The 21,849-nt window shown below is 37.8% G+C and overlaps 1 protein-coding gene across 2 annotated transcripts; it reads right to left on the bottom strand.

Moving 5' to 3' along the window:
* Positions 1-1,045: 1,045 nt before the first annotated feature.
* Positions 1,046-21,046, bottom strand: ZNF507 (zinc finger protein 507). Of its 2 annotated transcripts, XM_031051844.2 has the most exons (7): positions 20,972-21,046; positions 14,690-16,821; positions 13,454-13,559; positions 7,587-7,701; positions 5,178-5,282; positions 1,928-2,062; positions 1,046-1,799 (listed from the first exon to the last, which is right to left on the bottom strand). In XM_031051844.2, exons 2-7 carry the CDS (start codon positions 16,814-16,816, stop codon positions 1,442-1,444), a joined length of 2,946 nt encoding a protein of 981 aa, XP_030907704.1. In that variant the 5' UTR covers positions 16,817-16,821; positions 20,972-21,046; the 3' UTR covers positions 1,046-1,441. The 2 variants fall into 2 exon arrangements, with proteins under 2 accessions (XP_030907704.1, XP_030907705.1); XM_031051845.2 differs by lacking the exon at positions 5,178-5,282.
* Between the last annotated feature and the right edge of the window lie 803 nt (positions 21,047-21,849).

The raw sequence follows: 21,849 nt of genomic DNA, 5'->3' as shown, positions 1-21,849 counted from the left end.
CTTTATCAAAGCACGTATTTCCAACAATTTAACTAGCCAACTTTTTAAATAACCTCAACAAAGTTGACAGGTAATTAGCCAGTATAACAATATTCCCCACTTATAGAGAGATGAACGTCTTCTACTGCAAACTGCTGTACTGTTAAAAAAAAAAGGCACTGTCATATTAGAAGCTTTCTTTTTTTTTCTTAGAAAACAAAGTAATCCCTCCTTCCCTTCATGAGTCCATATTATATGCACTACTAAAATTTATTGTACAAGTGACTGGATACAGTTTTTGCTTAAAATATTGTTTGCTTTTTTAATATTATTTTCTACAGAAAGATTTCTCTATCTTTGAGCAAACTATTTCTACAGTTACAGCTCTGCCAGACAAATGGGCAATTTAGACAGCCAGTGGGATTTCAAAGAACTCCAAAAGCATGTAAGCTTTGCTTAAAAACGCACTTTGTGCTCACCTACATCTCTAGTAATCTACATAGGTTTAATCTACATCCCCTTGTGGCAATTACTGTTACTATCTTGTTCTCATTAAAGCACATTGCTCGTACAGACTGCAAAGTAATCACCACAGATTAAAAATGACATATGATGAGCTTTTCTTTTTCATAGAATCTGCTGAATATGTCAAGAAAACCATTAAGAAACAGCAGGTCATTATTATAAAGGATCTTTTACATACTATCGGTTCAAAAGATAGTTTTGTTTAGTTAGGATCCAAGCAAACAGTTATTAGCAAAATACTTCCAGGCTCCTCAGCTCCTGCTACTCTAGATCAATAGAAAGGATAACAGCCTTTTTTGAAGGATGCCTTGGAGTTTGTAAGGCCTTAAAAATAGATGGGGAGAAATGAAATGCGTATGTGTGCATGCAGGCATGCACGCGTTGCTCTCCCTGCCACCCAGAATCCAGGCAGTGGGGGTTTGTGAGATCATACAGTAAAATTTTTATCTGGTCTGTTGCTAGTTTAAAAACAAACAACAGCCAACCAAACAAGAACACCCTAAAAAACCACCCAAAATCTAAAAAAAAAAAAAGGGGAAAAGGTTGCTTGCTGAAGTACATGGAAAACAACAAAGAGGGAGGAAGCAAAAAGCTTTTCAGTTGATACAAAGCTTTCATACCTTTGGGTTTGAACATACTGTGCTAATGCCCTATTACTGACTAGTACCTGACAATAAGAGAAAAAAACCTCAAGAATCTTATGTTCTTGGCACCATATACAGAAACATCAGGTTAAAATGAATCATTCTATTCCTCACTCCCTAAATTTATCTCTTAACTGACTCATCAATCCCTGGTTAAATATTGTACTCCTACTGAAACAAGGACTCAGGATGGGAAATCAAGTTTTGCTTGCAATTCTTCTCTTCAGCAAGTTTCTTAAGAAAGAAAGAAAATATTCAAGCTAGGAAACCTTCTCTTTAACTTACTGCTTCTCCTAGTTTGTGCTCTGGGATGTGCTGTGGTCCTTATTTAGAATGATATTTATGATCTCACCCTCATGTTCTTTCATATGATCCAGCAGATTTTCTTTGTTGGTAGACTCAAAACCGCAAATGCAGCAGCAGAAGAGAAGAACACAGTATTCTGTGCCAAGGTGTGGTAGAGTGGAGCTCTTTTCTAAACTGCATGAGGTATTCATCAAGTTAGGCTTTTCATCAGAACCTGAAATTTCATTTGCAGTCTGGTTAATAGACTCTGTAAAAGACACCAAGTTGTCTGAATTTCCTAGTATAGATATTGTACTCTCATCTGTGCCTTCTAGTAAGGTTTTGTCAGGAAGCTGTCCTTGAAACCTGAAATAACAAAACCAAAACAAATATCAAACATACAGTCGTTGCTTTTGACAGGAACTTTATTTTGGATCAGAGTTGGGTCATGTGAAAACTCTAGATGATGTGGCTTGAAAGTAAATCAGATGTACCTGCTGCTTTGCGAAATTGCGTCATTAATAGCCTTGTTCACTTGTTCATAGTTATAATTTTGGTCACTTGCATGTTTCCACATGTGGGACTTCAGGGATGGAGGATGGCTACATACATATCCACAGAGAGAACATCTGAGGAAAAAAAACAAGTGGAGAAGGAGAAAGAGAAACATTTAGAAGTTAAATTTTATTAGCTTAGCAATGGATTAGTTCTTCCAAAAGGATGAGAAAAAGTCATCTTCTTGGTCATGCTTTTTCAGTTTCATTATCAGGTTGAGGTAGTTTGCAGTTTCATCCTGAAGTTTAAGACTATTTTTAGAGTCTGAGAATTTTTAAGTTTGTTCTTTCTGACTTCTTCAACAGCTGAATGAAAATCTCATCTGTTTAGCCTGTTAAAACTTTAAATACTGCAAAAATGCAATAGTTCTGTTGACTGCAGACACAGAGTACATTGGTGTGGTAACTGGCAGGCAGGTCACGAGCTCTCTTTGCTATTGCTCTGAACCAAGCTGTGTAATTAGAACTGGTAATTTAAACTGAACTAATGAAGTCTTTCCTGATGTAACATATATTAGTTTATTTAAGGATCACAGACTTGTTGAAGCTGGAAGGGGGCCTTTTGAGATACCGAGGACAGCATCTAGTCAGATTTTGAATATATTCATAGGTCAAGATTCAGACAGGTGTCAGTTTTGTCTATAGAGTTTTCCATCAGCTTGGGTACCCCAAGACTACAAAACACTGCCTCATACAGTAAAGGACAAAACCTTGAAGAATAAGTCCCATTTATATAGAGATGTGGTAGAGATTTATATAGAGATTATGGATACAAATAACCCAAGACTGATCAAATCCCGTGAGACCTTTTTTGTACATGGACATACATCCATGTTTTTTTTACAAGTGTTTTGTGATAAATTAGTTATCTCAGCATGAAAGGGATGGGTGATACTGCATGACATCACGCCAGAGTAGAACAGTATCCATGGGAAAGAGGATGGACCTCCTTGTCTTTTGGACAATGAAGCTACTTTGTTTAGCTACCTGCTATTTTGGAAATTTTCCGTTTCCCAAATCACATGGAAAAGATCTGAAGGTGACCTTCTTCTAATAAACTATACCTAGGAATGCATCTCAGTCTGTCTCATTCCTCAATGAGAGGATGTCTTCTGTGCAAGGATTGTGATCCCAGTATGTTACATTATGATGAGTCTGTTAAAATTACTGCTATTCTAGTCAGTTTTTGTATATTTTTAAGACCTTTCCAGAAATATAACCTGGAAACATGAGAAGGCCTACATAAAACTGTTATACACTACAATTCAGTGAGATTTTATGACTTCTCTTAATGATGGTAGGATATAGTCCTTAAATGCCTTGCAAATAATCATATACAGGAAACTATTTCTGCTTAGCAGAAGATTGTGGAGGACAGCACAAATCTCACAAGTTAGGTGAAGGCATGGTACATTACCTTGCTTATGTAGCAAGATAATTCTGTCCTGCTGGGGAACAATAAGCATGTCAGTCTGGCTCACTTTTCTCTTTTACTTGATTAGAAATGTACTATCCTGTTTTTCTCTTTTTCTTATAATTTGAAGCCTTATAAAGAAAATACAGGCATGTTCCTTCTCAGGTTGGGAGTCTTAATATTTCTAATAAGGCTGCTATAAAATAGTGACATCATTAAAAGTAAGATAAAAGGCAGACCTTATAGTTAATTTATAGATAAAATTATATATATATTTTTTCAAAACAAAGATCAATAATCTTAATTCCACTCTATATGCATGTGTATTCTACTAATATTATATGTATGATTTTTTTGCACCAATCACTGGTCAGTGGGTTGGTAACACAGGAAATGAAGCTACAGTTCAGTGTTTTTATCCCCTTTTATTAGTCTCATTTTTTGAAGTACATTAATTTGCTCAGGTGATGTACTAATCAGATTTACTTTGCTGAGAACGGTATCATGAGCCAAATGCTATTGACCACTTTAGCATACAGTTCAAATCAAAGACACAGAAACTCATCAGCTTTTATGGCATGATGCATTACACTTTATGATCATATACCTAATATACAGTTACACTCTATGCAAGACATTCCCAGAGAAGCAAAACTATTTACCAAAGAGTCTGGTAGTAGAACCCTTTCAATTCTATACTATGACTTGCTCAACAGGTTGACCTGTTGTTGAATTATTGAACTTAACTGTTCAAGTACCCTAAACTGATCTACTGAGGAAACAATTACCTTGCAGCTTTGGATAGACTGTTTCCTTGGGGATGCAGGGACCAAAGTGTGGAGGTTTGCAGTAATCTTTGGTAATACTAAGAGCATTCAGCAATACAGTAAGAAGTATGGCAACACAGCAAATAGAACTTAGTGCTACTAGTAATAGTTTTTGAGAAAAAGACAGTGGAAGGAATTTGAAGTTGTAAAGGCAGATTTTCTAGAGAAAAAACCCTTAGATGAATGTGCCTTATTTGGATTCTTCTTATTGCCTTTAAAATATTACATGAAGAAATGTTCAGAATTGTCATAATATTCAGTATATTCCTAATTTACTTTCCTTACCTAGTTTTTCTTTTTTTTTTTTTTTTTTTGCAAATTAGTAGTAAGCAGTTACACACATTTGTGCCAACTTTCTCATGTATCTGTATCAATGTATCTATATATATATCACACATATCTATGGACAGAATATAAAGGACACTCATCACTTAAACATAATGACTGTTCATACTAATTCTTAACTAGGGCAGTGTGATGCCAATCTGGATTCTAACAAACTGTACACACAAAGGCTGTGCCTAAACTAAAATATTAAACAAAGCCAGAGAACATTCCTGGGTACTGGCATTTAACAATCTGTAACATTAAATGTTAGCAGTGCCCTGGCATGATTTGGCACATACAGTCTCTCAAACAATTCCAGGCATGCTTTGGTAATTAACACAGTCCAGAAACTGTTTGCAATAAGCAGTTTATATGCAACCACCCTATTCTGGAAGAAAAAGCTGACTACTGGTCCAGAGGGAGGTCATGGATACGTTTAATTAGTAAGCATAAAGATCACCTTGGAATGCTACATCAAATCCGTCTCTCTCTCTCAAAAAAAAAAAGAACTCACTGGAACAAATAATGAATCTAGGAGGGAGAAGAACAGAATCTGAACTCTGCTTTGTATCTTAACAAAATCACTATCACAGCTGTTTGCCAAATGAGAACTGTTACATACTTGTACTGTTCCATTAGCTGCACTGCCTGATGCTCCTGGGGGTGGCGCCTCATATGGCATTTCAAGCTATTCATATTTGTGGTGGCGAAGTCACACACTCGACATCTAAAGAGACAAGAAGAAGTAAACTAATCTGACAGTTAACTGCTAACACTATTCGAGAAATAAAAATCTGTAAGAAGACAAAGATATCTGGAAAGACTACAGTTAAAGACGTAACAATATGCACAGAAGTTCAAGTGATGACATTAACTTTCAGTTTTTGGACAATGAGAATCATTTACAGGCCAAAAAAGCCTCCGCCTTTGAGGAGACATATGGTCTGTGTTCCTTCCTGACATCTATCGTGTGCACCTCTACTGAGGCTGGTAAGTGTAATGAAGTATCAGGATGCACTGGAGTCAGTGCAGCCCTGATGCAAATTGCTTGGCTGTGCTATACAAAGGCAGAATATGGCCATAAGAACTATAGAGGACATAGTGTATTCAGACGTAAGTCTTGTTCCGCAAGAATACATGTGATGCTTAATGCAACAGCCATGTTTCTCATGACATTTTTAAAGGCAAACTATCTATTTAGTAATGAAATGACTAGGTTTCAGAGCATTTTATCTAAAATGGACAAGGCCACCATATTTAGATTCAAATGCCCTAAGAGAAGTGTGTCACGTCATGCTGTCTTAAATTTTCTTACTTCTGTCACAGTTTCTTTGTATAAAGCAATACATAAACCAGTCGATGTAGATTTAGATCCCAAAGTATCCCACAAAGTACTATGCTATTCATAAATGACAGTATACTAACACACAAGCTTCTTGTGTGTAGTGTATTAAAACAGAAGCCATCATGCTCAGTGCAGACTCTGCATAGTTGTTAGCTCTCCAGTTGTTTCTTCTTTTGAAATGGTAATGTGACCAATTTTAAGTCTTGTCTGAGACTTCAGGATACTTCACTTGAGATTACTTGCTTTATTTTTTAAAGGTCTTGATTTGCAGTATTAAAATCCAGAAGGTTCAAATCTACAAAAATGCATCATTGGAAGCTATGCAGTTTAATTTCCAACATTTTGGTTTTTTCAGAATAGTAAGAAAATATGTTTGCAGGTATAAAAATGTCAGCAGTGTAATAGGTTGCTATTTGATACTATGAAAGACTTGAGGAATACATGTTTCAAAAGGAGAAATACCATAATACTGGACGTCTATGTTTATTAGGCTGTAGCTTAAGTATCTCACCACGTCTGTAGATTTGTCTAAGGGGCTTATGAAAAAATCATACAAAAAACAAGCCAGATCAGAAGGTTTAAATTTAGTATGTAGCAGTCTGTACCACCAGAGGAAAATTTTCAAGTGTTCCTGAATCAAACAAGCTGGCTAACACCAATTCAGAAAACAATCATTTACAAGACACTCTACAGTATCTGCTGTTCCAACCCTTCTAAGTAACAAGTAACAGCGATAAGGAAGTTTCTGAGGAGAAAAAAAAAATATTTGTATTCCATGTGTGTTCTCTGAGCAAATATCTTGCAAATTTTTGTTAGTATTATGGAATATCATTATAATGTACAAATCAAAATACAACGTCTTCTGGATTTGTTTATCCAAAACAGAAAGACCCTGGCTGAGCTCAGCATTTCAAGGTGTTCAGTTTCCAGCGTTTGTATTAAAAAAGATAGAAGTATATTAGGTCAAAAATTCTATTAACTCAGATCTATTTTCTAGCCACTAGAGAGGGACAGAGATCCACACTGAAGTAGCACAAACTGAATTTGCAGGAATTTATGCAGCAACCAATAGAAAAATGCATGATTTATTTTTCTGCTGGGGACATGACCTACAGTATTACACATGACTTTAGATATCAAAGTTGTATATAAATCCATATAACATCCTTGTAGAAAAGTTATAAAATATGAGCCTAAATGAGTGTATTAATATTGCTTGAAACCTGTGAAAAAGAAGAGAGGACTGGTGACAAGACGAAGGGTAGAATTTTGCTACAGTCTGTATTAGCCAATGTAAAAAGTAACCAGATAACAATGAGGAACACTTTGCAATAAAGCAAACACATAATGAACTGAAGTGTGCAAGGCATTTGACGAATATATTATTACTATTGGCCAAAGTTCAATATTACAATGTAATTAACTTCCCTTTTCACATCTTAATGCTTCAAAATGAAAAGCAGAAGTAGACTGCTATGGTCACAGATGTGTCCTGGAAAAGTCAGTAAACCTTAATAACATAAGTCTGAGTCAACCAGCAAGTGTAGATCCATCAAATTTGCAGTAAAATTAAGTTAATCGGAATTCTTTAACAATATCTTCAAAATTGCATGAGCAATTAAGTAACCTTTTTAATTAAAACAAGTAAACCAGACATGTGGCATTAGCAATAATTAAGACACTTACCTGTATGGCTTATCAGAGTTATGAATTCGTCTGTGATTGCGTACACCAACGTAAGTTGTGCTTGTGTAGTCACATACATCGCATCTATACAGTTTCTGAACTGAAGACTTGTTTCCTATGTGAAACAAAATCCATTATTTTAGTAAGTTATGTTCAGTGTTGTAAGGTGTTGTCAGATGATAATTTCAGCACAGCAGAATCATCACAGAATTATAGAATGATTTGGGTTGGAAAGGACCTTAAGACCATCATCCAGTTCTAACCCGCTGCCATGGGCAGGCATGCCTCAACCTAGACCATGTTGCCTAAGGCTCTGTCCAACTTGGCCTTGAAACATGAATTAACATTTAAAAGCAATACTTTTAAATATCTGTAAATATTTAGTACTTTTAAAGTATCTGGAGCAAACTGGCAATGGACATAGAAATAACAAAGGTATAATTTATTTAGCATACTGTTCTGCATTTACCCTACCATTTACTGGAACTACTAATATTTTAGGATTACACGTTCTTTCTCACTATGCAGACACTTCTTTCTGGGTTAAAAGCCAGCAAAAGGTGTTAAAATGTGGGAACTGGTGACCCCAGGAGTTTCACTGCTTTGGAGAATGGAAAGGAAAAGACAGGCATCGAGAAAGAACAAGTTTAGACTGGATATAAGGAAGAAGTTCTTTACTGTAAGGGTGGTGAGGGACTGGAATGGGTTGTCCAGGGAAGCTGTGAATGGCTCTATCCCTGGTGGTGTTCAGGGTCAAGTTGGACAGAGCCTTGGGTGATATGGTTTAGTGTGAGGTGTCCCTGCCCCTGGCAGGGGGGTTGGAACTTGATCTTAAGGTCCTTTCCAACCCTAACTATTCTATGATTTTGTGATTCTGTAAGTTTCAAACTGGCAAAAAGCAGAAGTCTTCCCAAAGCATCTAAATCCTCTCTATCCCTCCCACATACATGCACACCAAAAAAAAAAAAATTCTGATCAGATGTCTTAAGAAATAATTTGGAACTTCTCCAAATTACTAAAAAGCAATTGTAACAAAAATCATTTTTTCTTTCCAGAATGAAAAAGACTCTTGAAAAATTAATGGCTGCAGAGACAAAGACTAATGACTAATCTAACATAGGAAAATGTATGCTCACAAGTGCACAGTCTGAATATTTGTGAGATGTAAGTGTGTAGATTTAAACAGCCTTATTCCTGCTCCCTTACTGAACAATGGAACTGATATGGGCTAAATTATTAACATATGACAAGAGCAATGGTATTTTCTATGCTTCTTTTCCATTCCAACCTATCATGCAGCCATCACACACTCCCCAAATGAAGGAACAGCAGAAACACGAAGGAACACAAGGGCTGGAGCTCTTTAAATCAGGACTACCACCAAAAGAAACATCAAACTAAAATCACAGGGCTTTTTTCCTGCATCTAACCTCTTCACTAGCTAAAGTGAAGTAAGTGCAAGTAAGGTGCTTAAGTTCGTTTTATCTTTACACCGATTCTTACTATCTGGCTGAACAGCCAAGCCATTACTCTCAGTTATCTTCATGAGCTTTGAAGAAATTCTGGTATCAATCCTTACAGAATATCTCTGGTGGGTGAAGATCATTACTAAAGTACAGCCCCGAACCAAAATAAACAACAATTCAATAAATAATTAGTGGGAGTAAGTAAAGCTGAAATATTGCAAAAACAGACTTCAGAAACTTCAAGCTCCTGTGAAGTACATCTCCAGCACAAATTAATTTGCATTATTAAGAGATTTACTAGTAATAGGATAAATCAGAAGATCCTAGATGAACAGAAAAGACTGTATTAGCTGAATTTTTTTTAGTAGATATTGCCTTAAGAACTCTGGTAATACCAGTAGGTGATCTAATTCCCAGGCCTCCCAGTTCCTCCCAAAACCAAGGATAACTTCCCTTCCTGAAAAAAGCAAGCTCTGATTTCCCAAGATCCCTCCATTCTAAATCCTGAAGGAACCTTGCCAAAGCCAAGAGGTCCATGTCACACTGAGGGGAGGGTCTGTCTGCAATTGTTCCAACTTGTAAAGACACACAAGCTTGAAATATGAAATAAGTGACTGTTGAAAACCACAGAAAGTAGACTTTTCAGACACAGCTTAGGTCCAAATACCATGAGCTTCCTTCCAGTTTGGAGTAAGAAAAACTCACTGATACCCCCTCCTTTATCACCTCCTGAAGGGAGGAATAAGACAAGCAGACTGAGCTTAGGAGAAACTATAGAGTTTATCTTGAAAACAGAAGTTTCATCTCCTGAGTACAAAATACTAAGATTTTGTAAACATAACTTTGTTCTGAAATTTCCTTTTAATGATGCTGGACTCCACATGGAATCTTTAATCTTTTCATTATCAAAGCAACACTTAGCAATCTTTATGGTAGAAATCTTTTAAGGAGACTGCAGAATAAACCAGTGGAAAGAGTGTAATCCAAAATGGAAGCTCAACTTTTCACTTTGATTTTTGCTTCCCCCTACAGGTGGACACTGAATTCTGTCCAAAAAAAGTTTTAGTTATATTATTCTGATGGATAATAATTCTGTTTAAACTAACTTTAACAGTAAGGGAAAATTATCAATAATTGAACTTCTCCTCCAAATTCAGCACTTTAGGGGAGGACTGATAATCCCAGAAGGTTATTCTGAAGAATATATAGTATGTCGTATAAAACAGCAATCTGAATACAAAGAGAGTCTGAAATAAAATCTGAATAATTCTGTGTGTACCAAGATAACAGAAAGAATATTTTATATTTTTTACTTTAAAACATGACATAGTGCTCACTCTTCTAGCACTCTTATAAAAAGTAATATGGAAGTAATATATAACATACAGTCTTTGCAAGTCAACCTTAAAGCAAAATATATCAGTTTTTTTTTCCTACAATATGCTCATATAGTAAAATTTATTGGGTTATTTTTTTTCTATTTAATATAAATTATCGAAACTATCTTAATATATACTTGAAGACTACGGAATTTAGGCTTCTACAATTATTCTTTTGTGAATGCATATGTATGCATAAGACCACAAATGAATACAAAGACACTTACGGGGCTGCAGATCTATGGGAGAGCAGGGGTTGTCTGAAGGTCAAGCTACTGCATGCTAAACTTGAATGGATTTTCCATCTTAAATTCTGCAGCTTTAGAATAAACTGCTTCCAAATGTATTTTCTGTTACGAATTTGGTATTTTATTGGGCAGGCAGCTTAAAACAAACAGTATCTAATGAGATTTTTAAAGCATTATGCAAACGTATTATCTATTGCATAGTTGTACGTGGCTAACAACCCAGTAGCACACACTTAGGAGCAATTATTTATACCAATCACTACTTTAGATTTATTCCTTCAACAAAATGCATATAAATTATAATACGTCATAGAACCTCTCACTGTTGCAAAATAGCTGTCATGTGTCCCACCTTCTACTCCTTCCACAGGCTCATTTCTTGTGGGTTCTGGGCCTTTTTTGCTTTCTGGGTGGAGGATATCAGGCCTCTTAAAAGGGAGTATGGAAATGACAGATCTTTGTTCTAGCAGTAGTAACAGGTGCTCCTGTAATGCTGCTTATTGCCCTATTCCTTCATTATTAGACATTTACAATCTGATCATATCCAGTGTCACAATGCTCCCTTTTAATTTATTGTACCACCATGATGAATAAAGAGACTTTTAGGACTAACTATTTCATTAACAAGAAATGAAACTGTTCAGCTCAGGCATCTTTCACATAACCAGATGCTATGCCATAAACTTCTTTGTTTTGTGTTGCTTTATAGGGATGACATCTGTTTGACAAGAGATCGCTGTACTGCAGTAGTGTTGCAATTTGATTATAAATTGGTTCTGAAATAATTTAAGCATTCCAAAGTATGAGTTAATAAAAGTTTCAGAGGAGAACTGTTTTCATTCAAGCCACATTACTGAATTTCACATGGGGTAAACAATCAATTAAAGTGCATGGCTGCAACACTTTTGTAAGATAATAATCAAAAAATACTAAAGAAAAATCTCAACAGTAATTAAATTGAAAGCAGGCAGTTTTCTCAAACAGGGTTCCTCTTTCATGAAAGCTGATTTGCAAGATCAGGATATAAACTCTAAAACCACCTCATTAAAACATACTATTTTCAAAAGTGAAAGGGCACCTTGAATTTCAGTCACTTTAACAGGACATTAGCTCAGAAGTTACAGTATTCCCCTAAGTCTAACATGTTTCAGGCACTGCAAGCTGGTATTCCTGTATCATGAAATTTATAAAAATACTGGTTTAAAACAAACAAAATATGGTCAGAAGTAATAGTCTAAACTGTGCTCACAGATATTTGTACTCAGCTAAACTAACAATGTTTTATTTCCAATCACTTCCATTAAAACATTTATTCTATTTCTTCTGAAGAAAAAAATCCTACTACTTCATGGGGAACATTCCCACTACCAGCAGACCCTCCCTTGCCTTCCTCCTGTCTCCTCCTGACTTCAGATAGCTCTCTCAGACTTTGGTCTTAGGGATGTAACAAGCACTACAGATCTGAATATAAATCCTTTCTGCTTTGATGAGACTGAAAAGGAGTTGGGAAGGTTTGTTTTACCTGAGGCTTATAAGGTAATGAACTTTAACTTTCTATGTTGAAAGCCAGAGAGATAGGCAGTGTGAGCTAAGAGAACAGAAGCCAAGCATAAGGATCTCATTCTAGTCCAACATATACAACGTTGCTTTGGACAGGTCATTAGTGGTTTGAACTGTCCACCCTGGCTGGTGCTAATTAGCCCCTTTTTCACAGTAGTTCCATCAGTATCAGTGAATGCTTTAGCAGTCACTGGTCAGCTGTAGAGGAGAGAGTAGAATTCAGAAATTTCAGCTGTGATCTAAGTACTGTTATAGTGCACATATTGCTATCTAAAAAGAAGGTACCATAGTTAGGACAGAATAGAGCTAAGGGCACAAAATGGAAATACTTCAGCCCACAGTTGTTCAGAGGTGATATAATTGCTAGTATTTTTCCACAGTACTCTAAAATTGCATAATACTAGTAATTACAGTGTCACCTTTAGAATAAAAGTGCTATATATATTTTCAGTAACTTCAGCTCACCAGAGAAAAGGATGCATTCAAGTTGAAATAATAAGTATTGGGCCTTCAGGATATTCAAAAGTATTTTAAACATGTTCTCCTAAACTTCCAAATCTGTATTTCTCCCTATTTCACTACCTTAAGGATTTGGTTTTGTTTGCTGTTGTTGTTTTTAAAACAAACATTATTAAATTATAAGCAAATACTTAAACAAACAATTAGAAAATGCATACCTACTGTTATTCTGGCAACTATTACAGATACAGGTTGAATTTTTAGAATGCCTTATGTCTGCCTCTGCAGGTCTAAAACAAATGATGCATTTTGGACATTACTACAATTAAATGAAAATTTCTAAAGACAGAATGGATGGTACTGTATATATACACTGACAACAAACTACATTACCACAGTGAGTTTTAAAAAAGGCTTTTTTTTGTTTGCTGTAGGTGATTTGGAAGGAAGGAAACAAATATGGATTTTTTTAAATTAAAAATTCAGAGTAATACTTCATACCAGGTGTTTTTCACCAGAAATACAATGGCCAATTACAGGGCCTGAAAATGTCTTGCCTACCAATAAATGTCAGTAAGATATCTCAAAACAGACTATGGTTAGCACACTACAAAGAATATACATTTAAGGTTATGAATGGGCATGAAAACATTTCAGCATAAATGAGAACTTAAAGCCAGTTTTATACAAATATAACAAACAGAAGTCATGTTATGAGTGGCTTTTTGAATTCCAAGTGTAAATATAAACAGTACCTTCTCTTTCATCTACTTCGTTGGAAACTATTAGTTTGTTAGATGTGGCTGCTGAAAAGATATCTGGAAGACTGTGTTGTTCTCTTTCATGATTTCGTAGCTGGCTCTGAAAAAGCAATATCCTACATTTAAATATACACTACAAACACATACTGGTCACTTCAAATATTGCAATCAACTGTGAATTGTTACTTAAATTTTCAGGACAACTCTTATAAACTGAATGCTAACATATATATAGATTATCCCTCCCATAATTTTACTAGAAACGAAGTAAATAATGTTAATTAATAACATAAAGGAATTATGCCAGTGACTGAGAGGATTATATGATTTGTGTTTTGTTAGAAAATAAATTTCCTTCTCCCCTCATTCACATAGACTAGTAGCAAACAGTTCTTCCTCCAAAATTATACTCCAGAAGCAGTACTAGATTAGAGGTTAGAAGATGGCTTGTGTGAAAACTGACTCAACTCTCATATTGCCTAGTGATTTAGGAATATGTTATTCCTGTTTCTATTTGCCTGGGGAGGAGAGAGGAATGAGAGCCTTTTGCCACCCTACTTGTACATTTTTTTAAAAATAGGATTAAACAACAATAAATACAGGAGAATTTGCACTACCACTGCCTACAAGAGTTACAGTTGTACATCTAGATATTTATTCTCTCTATTCCTGACTACTGAACTGAGTATATAGGAACACATCAAGCTTAAAATAGCAATTATAAAAATGGCAGAAGTACATTATTCTGCTCTGGTGTGTAATCTTTCAGTTCTAGAGAACATCCAGACCAATAAAGAGGAAAAATATAAAAGAATTTCTGCTTCAAAATGTCTCATGTTACCCCCAAGTGCCATGATTACTTTTGTACACACTCAAAGCTAGTGGATGTGTTTGACCATTCTTTTAAAGTTTCAACTATTAAGTTATCTGATACTTCCATTTCCTCCAGCAGTTGCTACATGTGGGCAGAAAAACAACAACGATATTAATATGTCTATAAGATGTGTCTCAGGAAAGTAACTTATGTGAGGAAGCAAGTTTCTTTCAGTGGGTAAGGCAGAATAATTATAGCTGAACTCTATGTTTGGAAAGTGCTGCTGGCAATAATCCCCAACTGCAATGACAATCAAGTCAGGCTGAATTAAGTTAGAAAGAGGAATGACCAGTTATTAAAAAGGTAGCAAAATAGGTTATTTAGCTATTACAGACAGTTACAGGAAAGAACTTTACCTTATAATGAAAGGATTCTTCACATTGCTTGCACTGGTACATTCTTGTTTTGCAGTGGTTGATCATGTGGCTCTCTAAATCCTTACTGTTGTCAGCAATATGCTCACAGATAGGACACTGATACGGCTGTCTCTGACGATGGACTCTCAAGTGTTGTTTTATGTAGCCTTTATTACCACTGCTGTAATGACAAAGGCGACAGCGGTAGGGTCTATCTGCATTAGGTATATATTCTACTAGGTTACTGCCAGGAATATTTGCATCATTTGCATTTTGGCATTGTGCATTGTCTTGTAATTCTTTCAAAATGTCATCATCAGAAGCATTCTGATCTGTCCTCTCCTTCAATTTTTCAATGACAGTGAGTAGTGACATACTGATGCCCATTTTAGTTGGTGCTTCAGATAACTCTGGCCTTTCTTTCTGTATCTCGACTATTGCACATTCACCTTGGCTAAAGCCACTAAACTCCACTGAATGATCCTGAAGTGAGGATGCCACTTTAGAATGAGTCACGCATGGGCCATCTGATTCTCCCTGTCCTGCACCTGCATCCACAGCATCTTCGCCAGTCAGAGTCCTGAAGTTGGAACTCGTTAGTTCTGCAGCTCTGATAGGCATTGTAACAAGAGCTTCTGCAGCTAATGAGTGTAGTCGTAAAGACTCTGAATTTGTCCTTCTTCGTGCAGGCGGCACATTTTCATCAGCTGGCATGGTTTTACTGGAGCTTAATTCATTATCTTTCTTTTCGGTATTATTCCATCCTATTACTACTTCTTGAATAGGGTCTGAATTATAAACTTCATCAGGTTCTTCACAGGCAATGTGGGACTCCTCTGAGATTAATTTTTTTTCTGTTTCAATGTCAGTGTTCATCAAGAAAGGCTTCTGTAAGATACTTTCTTCAGCACTTGGCAAACGCTCCACAATTACATTAACGTGACCCTTTTTATTTGGACTACAATTAATGATTTTCTGTGCTGATGAAAGCAGGCTATCAGTTATCATACTATCTGGTTCTGTATCTGATACAGTCTCCTCTAAAACCTCTGTAGTAGGAGAATGCACTACAGACTGATTTAATATCACTTCCTCTTTTACATTTGTTCCTACTGGCGATTTACATGACAGTTGCTCAGAATTGCAAATCTGAAGTTGAAGAGAAGGTTCACTCTGGATATCAAGTTCATTGTTTTCCAAGGAAAGAACAACTGTATCCACGCTATGAGGTGTATGAGTTACAACCACCTCTGACAAGTTGGTAGTTTCATTTTCTTCCTCAAAGATAGGATAGGAGCAATCCACCTCACCTGCGTGTTTCCAAGCATGTGTTTTCAACATTCTTTGCTGACCACATGTGTACCGACAAATTAAACACCGGTACATGCCATACTGCTCGTAAGTATACCATTTTCTCCTACCCACTTCAGGCCTCTGAGTAGACTGAGTTGTATCTTTACCTTCCAGTTTTCCTGTCTGATCAGGCCCTGATTTGACACTTCCTTCCACTGGCCCTTTCAAAAATGAACTTGTGATGTTTACAGACTGCTGCACTTTTGTCTGAGTGTTACTTTTACCACCATTCTCATGGCAACTTTCGAAGTGGGACTCAAGATCTTCTTTGCTTTTGGAAGCAAAATGACATTCTGAGCACATGAATATCACTTCATTTTTTTGCCCATGTTGTTTTATATGTTCTTGTAGTGTTAAGAGTGAGGGTGATAGAAACTTACACAGGCTACATTGGTAGCACATCACATGTTTTTTGCTTTGTGGAAGACATTCAGTCACAAAATAATCTGCTTGTAGCTCTTCAGTCTTTTTAGTTGCAAAAACAGAGAGCTCAATTGCTTTAGCTGGGATTTCACACAGATCATCTGCGTCCAAGGACTGCGCAGAAGCATTAGGATGGGAACGTTTTTTCCCTATTAAAAGGCATCTTTGTGTCTTCTCACTTTCAACTATTTTGCTTAGTTTCTGGATAACATGAATTAGTGGGTCAGTGTTACATTTTCTTTGATTTTCACTGTTCTGCAGTGTTGGGCCAATGACTGTTTCAGAAATCAGCACAGCTTCCTGTTCCCCAATATTTGGCATCAATACTGCAACACTGCTTCCTTCTTCCATAATACCTAGAAGAAAGCAATTTATAAAAAATTAAAACGTATATATGCACAATAATAAAAATACAACCCAGTACTATTTAGATTTCATCCTGTACTAAATATGCAAGCCTAATGCCACTACCTTTATAAAAACTTTCAGAATGGCTATACAGACAGACAAAGATTTTGAGAATATATAGTGGATAGCACGGATGCTGTTCAATACTGCTGGGACAGAGTAATTCCAAGATAACCTATAACAGCCTGCCTCCAAGTTGTACAAGGGCAAGATATACATTTTTCATGTTCAGGCTGATTAGCACTGTCACGGCTATTGCCTTTTTCTTTACAAAGACTACACAACTGAATGCTAGACGCTTAAATATACCAATCTACAGTAACTGGCATATTTACGTTTAAAAGCCATGATGATATGAAAATGTATTCCCAACATACTTGCACTGATGTGTCCTAAAGCAAATGACAATTTGCAACAATATGATTTACAAAAATAAGCAATTTTTCCTTGAACTATTAGGAAAAGAAAGGAATTCTGGTAATTACTTGCATTAGTCATTTCATTATAACTATATTAAAGATCATTCAAATGTCAAATCATACTTCTTATTATAAATGTCATTTTCTAGAAAAGCTACTAATTTTAGCTTTTTCTACAATTCCTTAATTGTAGGGAAAATCAATTGCCATGAAAGTTACAAAGACTATTTTTTTTTCTGTTTTGAGGGAAAGCTAAAGGAAATAGCTATTTCCACTTACACTTCCTTTAAAAATACCTAACTATAAACCACAGGCAATATGTGGTACTGCTGGAGGTTAAATTAGAAACCAACATGGATAAACTTCCACGAAACATACTTTTTGATGTGGTCAAAGCTGTGGGGTGAGAGGTGCAGGAGCTGGACAAAAAGTCTTACAGTGAAATTTAATTCTGAAAAAATGTCTAAAAATAGCATAGACAAGTTCCACTATATATACACACATAGTTTATACACAACATATGTTTTACATCCTATATATAAATTATAGATCATAAAGAAATGACAGATATTCACCAGTCATCCTTGAAAATGTATCTCATGTTCTTTCATATGGATTTTTTTTTTTTCAAGATAGATACAGAAGCCAAACCAGAACTTCCAGGACTGATTCTAAAGACCCATAAAATCCACTTTTTCCTGCTTCTGGATGTAGCAATGTAATGAACATGAGAGTGGGTTCTATGGTGCTCTTCTCTCATTATGTAAAAATTCTTGGCAGAACTACTCATGTTACTGTCCTTTGCCATTCAACTTAAAATTCAGGATATCATCAGAATTACCACTATAACCGATGTTAGTAGCATTCACACCTCATACGCTCATGTAAAATATTTCAAGTTTAAAATGCAGCGATGTTTGTCAATTCTGAATCTTTAAGAAAGACAAGTTATTATTTTTCAGCGTTAGTTTGAAGGTTATTTACTTGGTAATGGCTAAGACCAACATTAAAAATGAAAAATTAATAGAATATAAATAGCACCATAGGGCAGCTGGATAACCAGAAAACTAAGCTACTTAAGGCCTTATGCCTTTAGCTGGACCTGTGTAAGCAGATTAAAATGATCAATACTGCACTGTGATAGCAGATCAATTGTAGGAGGTAAAAAATAAAAAAATAAATATATTTAAACCAAAAAAGTGTAATTTTATGTAAGAATATACCAAATAGCCTGCTAATTTAATTCAAATTCAGTATTGTCTTATTAATAGGAATCAATGTCTGTATCTACAGAGTTACTGTTAAACTCAAACATCCAAGTATCTAGCTTTTAAAATATAAACCAGTAGATATCTCAATGTCCATGTCTGCTCCTATTTCCATTATGTGCTTGTCACAGTATACTGAATGACCAACTCTTGTCTTTGTGGCTAAGAAAAATTATATCCCTTCCTGCAATATCTCCAACTATATTTTAACTTAAAAGTTTAAGGCCATTATTTGAAAACCATCCTATTATACAAAAATACTTTGCTGTTTCATACTGGTGCAATATGTTCAAAAGCTATTCTGAAGAATATACAACTGTGTTTTTATCCCTGAAAGCAGAGTAAACATTACATGGAGCAATCAAAGGAATAATGTCTACTTGAAATATTTTCAATTTGAGAATGACTTAAGGAAAACTCTAAGCACATGGTGGTACTTACGATTGTACTTGGTAGTTTTAAAGTTCTGTAACTAATGCTGAATAGGCACATACTTCCCCTACCTTTTTCATCTGAAAGCAGCATAGAAACTATGAGGAAAAATCCTAGACAGATCACAAAAGAAATATGCTGCCACATACACTACTGCTCTGTCAAAAATGCAGAAGGAGTAGTATCACAGAATGGTTTGGAAGGGACTTTAAAGACCATCTGCTTCCAACCCCCCTGCCATGGGCACGGAAAAAAACCTATTTTTGTGCCTGTGCGCACTGCAAAAGCAGAGTACACTCAGATGTATTGATCTGGGATGCCTGTAGCTGACGTAATTATGAAATGGGCAACTACACTGTATATATGTGTTATGTAATTCTTTGTTTAGAGTAAGTTTCACACTTAACTGCTGCAGGCTTTCATTTTTACAGGCATGATAAGAATTGTACAAAGGTTATCTGGATTTTAGTAACTACCTTGCTTTCACCAGTAACAAAGATGATTCAGCCTCCCATGACAGAAAACTTCAGCCTGGGAAGTGATCTAGCAACCAGCACATACCCTTTACAGAATGTTGTGGGTTCAGCTGTAGCAGTCATTTTTTCTCCTTCTTGGTAGCTGGTGCAGTGCTGTGTTTTGACTTTCGGGCTGGGAACAGTTGCTGATAACAAGTATGTTTGTAGTTACTGCTCAAATGTTGTGTTTGTCCAAGGACTTTCTGAGCCTCATGGTCTGCCAGGGAGGAAGGGAGGCAGGGAGGAAGGAGAGACAGGACACCTGATCCAAGCTAGCCAAAGAGGTATTCCATACCACAGCACATCATGCCCAGGATGTAAGCGAGAGTTATCCGGAAGGGATAGGGCTCTGAGAAGGTATCGGTCGGTGCTTGGTCAGCAGGGTGGGGTGAGTTATAGGTTGGTGGCTGGTGAGGAGTCATAATCTCTTCACTTCTAATTTCCTTTCTCATTACTATTATTATTGGTAGTAGCACTAGTGATCTGTGTTATTCCTTAGTTATTAAACTAATCTTATCTCAACCAGTGGGAGCTACATTCTTTGGATTCTCCTCCCCAACTCTCCGGGAGTTGGAGGAGCAAGGGGGGCAGCGAGTGAACGAGCTGTGCGGCTTAAACCACGACACAGAACGACACAGTAATTAAAATAGGGGGTTTGGGGATAATGAAGGGGCCCAAAAGGGAAGGCCCAAACTAGAGAAGAACACCTGTGTGCTAGAGGGACCCGTTCCACCCCTGCCAGCCACCCGCTCAAGCAGCACGGCAGGAACAGGGTGACATGCCCCTAAGTCTAGGAAAAGCCAACCACCGCTTTGCACAACCGGTTTACTGGGAGAGGCCGGTCTGATCACACCGCGGCTCCCGAGGCCACGGAAACTTCATCAGCAGGAGCTCCGAGCAGCCAACCGCCACCCCTCTACCGCAGAACCCTTACCCCGAAACTGAGGCTCGAGGACGAGACTTCTCGCGGACCGACGACACATTCCCACAGGACTCCACCACCTCTGCCGCCACTTCCCATGCGGCCGCCGCTTTATACCGCGCAGGTGCCGACAGCACGGTCCTCAAGCAGCGGGCCCGGCGCCACAGGGAGAGCTAGGAGCAGCGCTCGCGGGGAACGGGCCCGCCGAGGAGGCGATGCTGTGCGGTGAGGAGCGGAGCGAAGGGAAGCGGCCGCGGGGAGCTGGCCCACCGGGGAGGCAGCGCGGTGAGGAGGGGAGGGAGGCGGCCGCGTCCCGCGCCGCCTGTCCCGGGGAAGGCCCTGCCGGGAGCCGCAACCGCCAGCGGTTCCGCACATGGGCTGCGGCGCGGCGCACCGCGTCGGGGCCTGCCTGCCCGCCCGCCGCCGAGTCTCGCAGCCTCCCTCCCTCTCTTTCGCTCTCTCTCTCCCTCCCTCCGTTCCTGCCGCCCGACTGCCAAGCCTCTGCCCTCCCCGGTGTCCTGCGGTCCCGCCCGGACTTTTACCTGGGTAAGGAGTGTAAAAAGCGGTCTTGTCCCTTACCCCGGCCACCGCTTCAAGATGGCGACGATGGAGCCTGTATCACGTGACCGGCGGTCTGGGATCAGGTGACGGCCTGGTGCCTGTCGCCGCGCCACTGCCTCCGCACCGTTGCTACGGAGACGGGCGCGGGCGCTGCCGTAGTCACCATGTGCTTTCAGAAATGATAAGAGTCCCCATGAAGATACTTGCTTCGAGCTCAGGTTTAGAAGGATTAACAGTTGTTGTTAAAGAATCCATGACAACACAGACGCCGTATTTTGGATATAAAAGTGGCAAGTCAATGCAAATGTTTCAGAGTGTGAAGTGCAGAGAGCTGGCAAGAAGGTTCAGCAGTTTATCAGGAATAAGCAGCCTGGTCTAGTGGAAGGTGACCCTGCCCGTGGCAGGGAGTTGGAACTGGATGAGCTTTAAGGTGCTTTCTAACCCAAACCACTCTGTGATTCTGTAAATATGGACGTGAAAGTGTGCACTGCATGTTATGGGAACCTGGAGAAGCTGCACACCAGAAATGCAGTGAATTTATGAGATATTTAATTTAAACTGAAAAATTGGAGCAATAATGGGCTTTGGAAGTTGCTCATGGCCAGGTGATAGGAAATAACATCCAATGTTCATTTCCAGAAAGAGGCTTGAGGTGTATTGAGGTGTATATAGTTGGGTGTGTTGGTGACTTGGTAAAGTTGTAGCAAATTTTTGCAAATTCATTTCCTCTCACAGCAGGGAGCTTTGCTAATTACAGAATCACAGAATCATTAGGGTTGGAAGTGATGTCTGGAGATCATTTAATCCAACCCCACCTAGGGCAGGTTACAGTTGTGTATTGTTCCATATTGATAGGGAA

The sequence above is a fragment of the Melopsittacus undulatus genome, chromosome Z (genome assembly GCF_012275295.1).
Source record: "Melopsittacus undulatus isolate bMelUnd1 chromosome Z, bMelUnd1.mat.Z, whole genome shotgun sequence".
NCBI classification, from domain to species: domain Eukaryota; kingdom Metazoa; phylum Chordata; class Aves; order Psittaciformes; family Psittaculidae; genus Melopsittacus; species Melopsittacus undulatus.
This window is presented reverse-complemented; position numbering and strand designations above follow the sequence as displayed.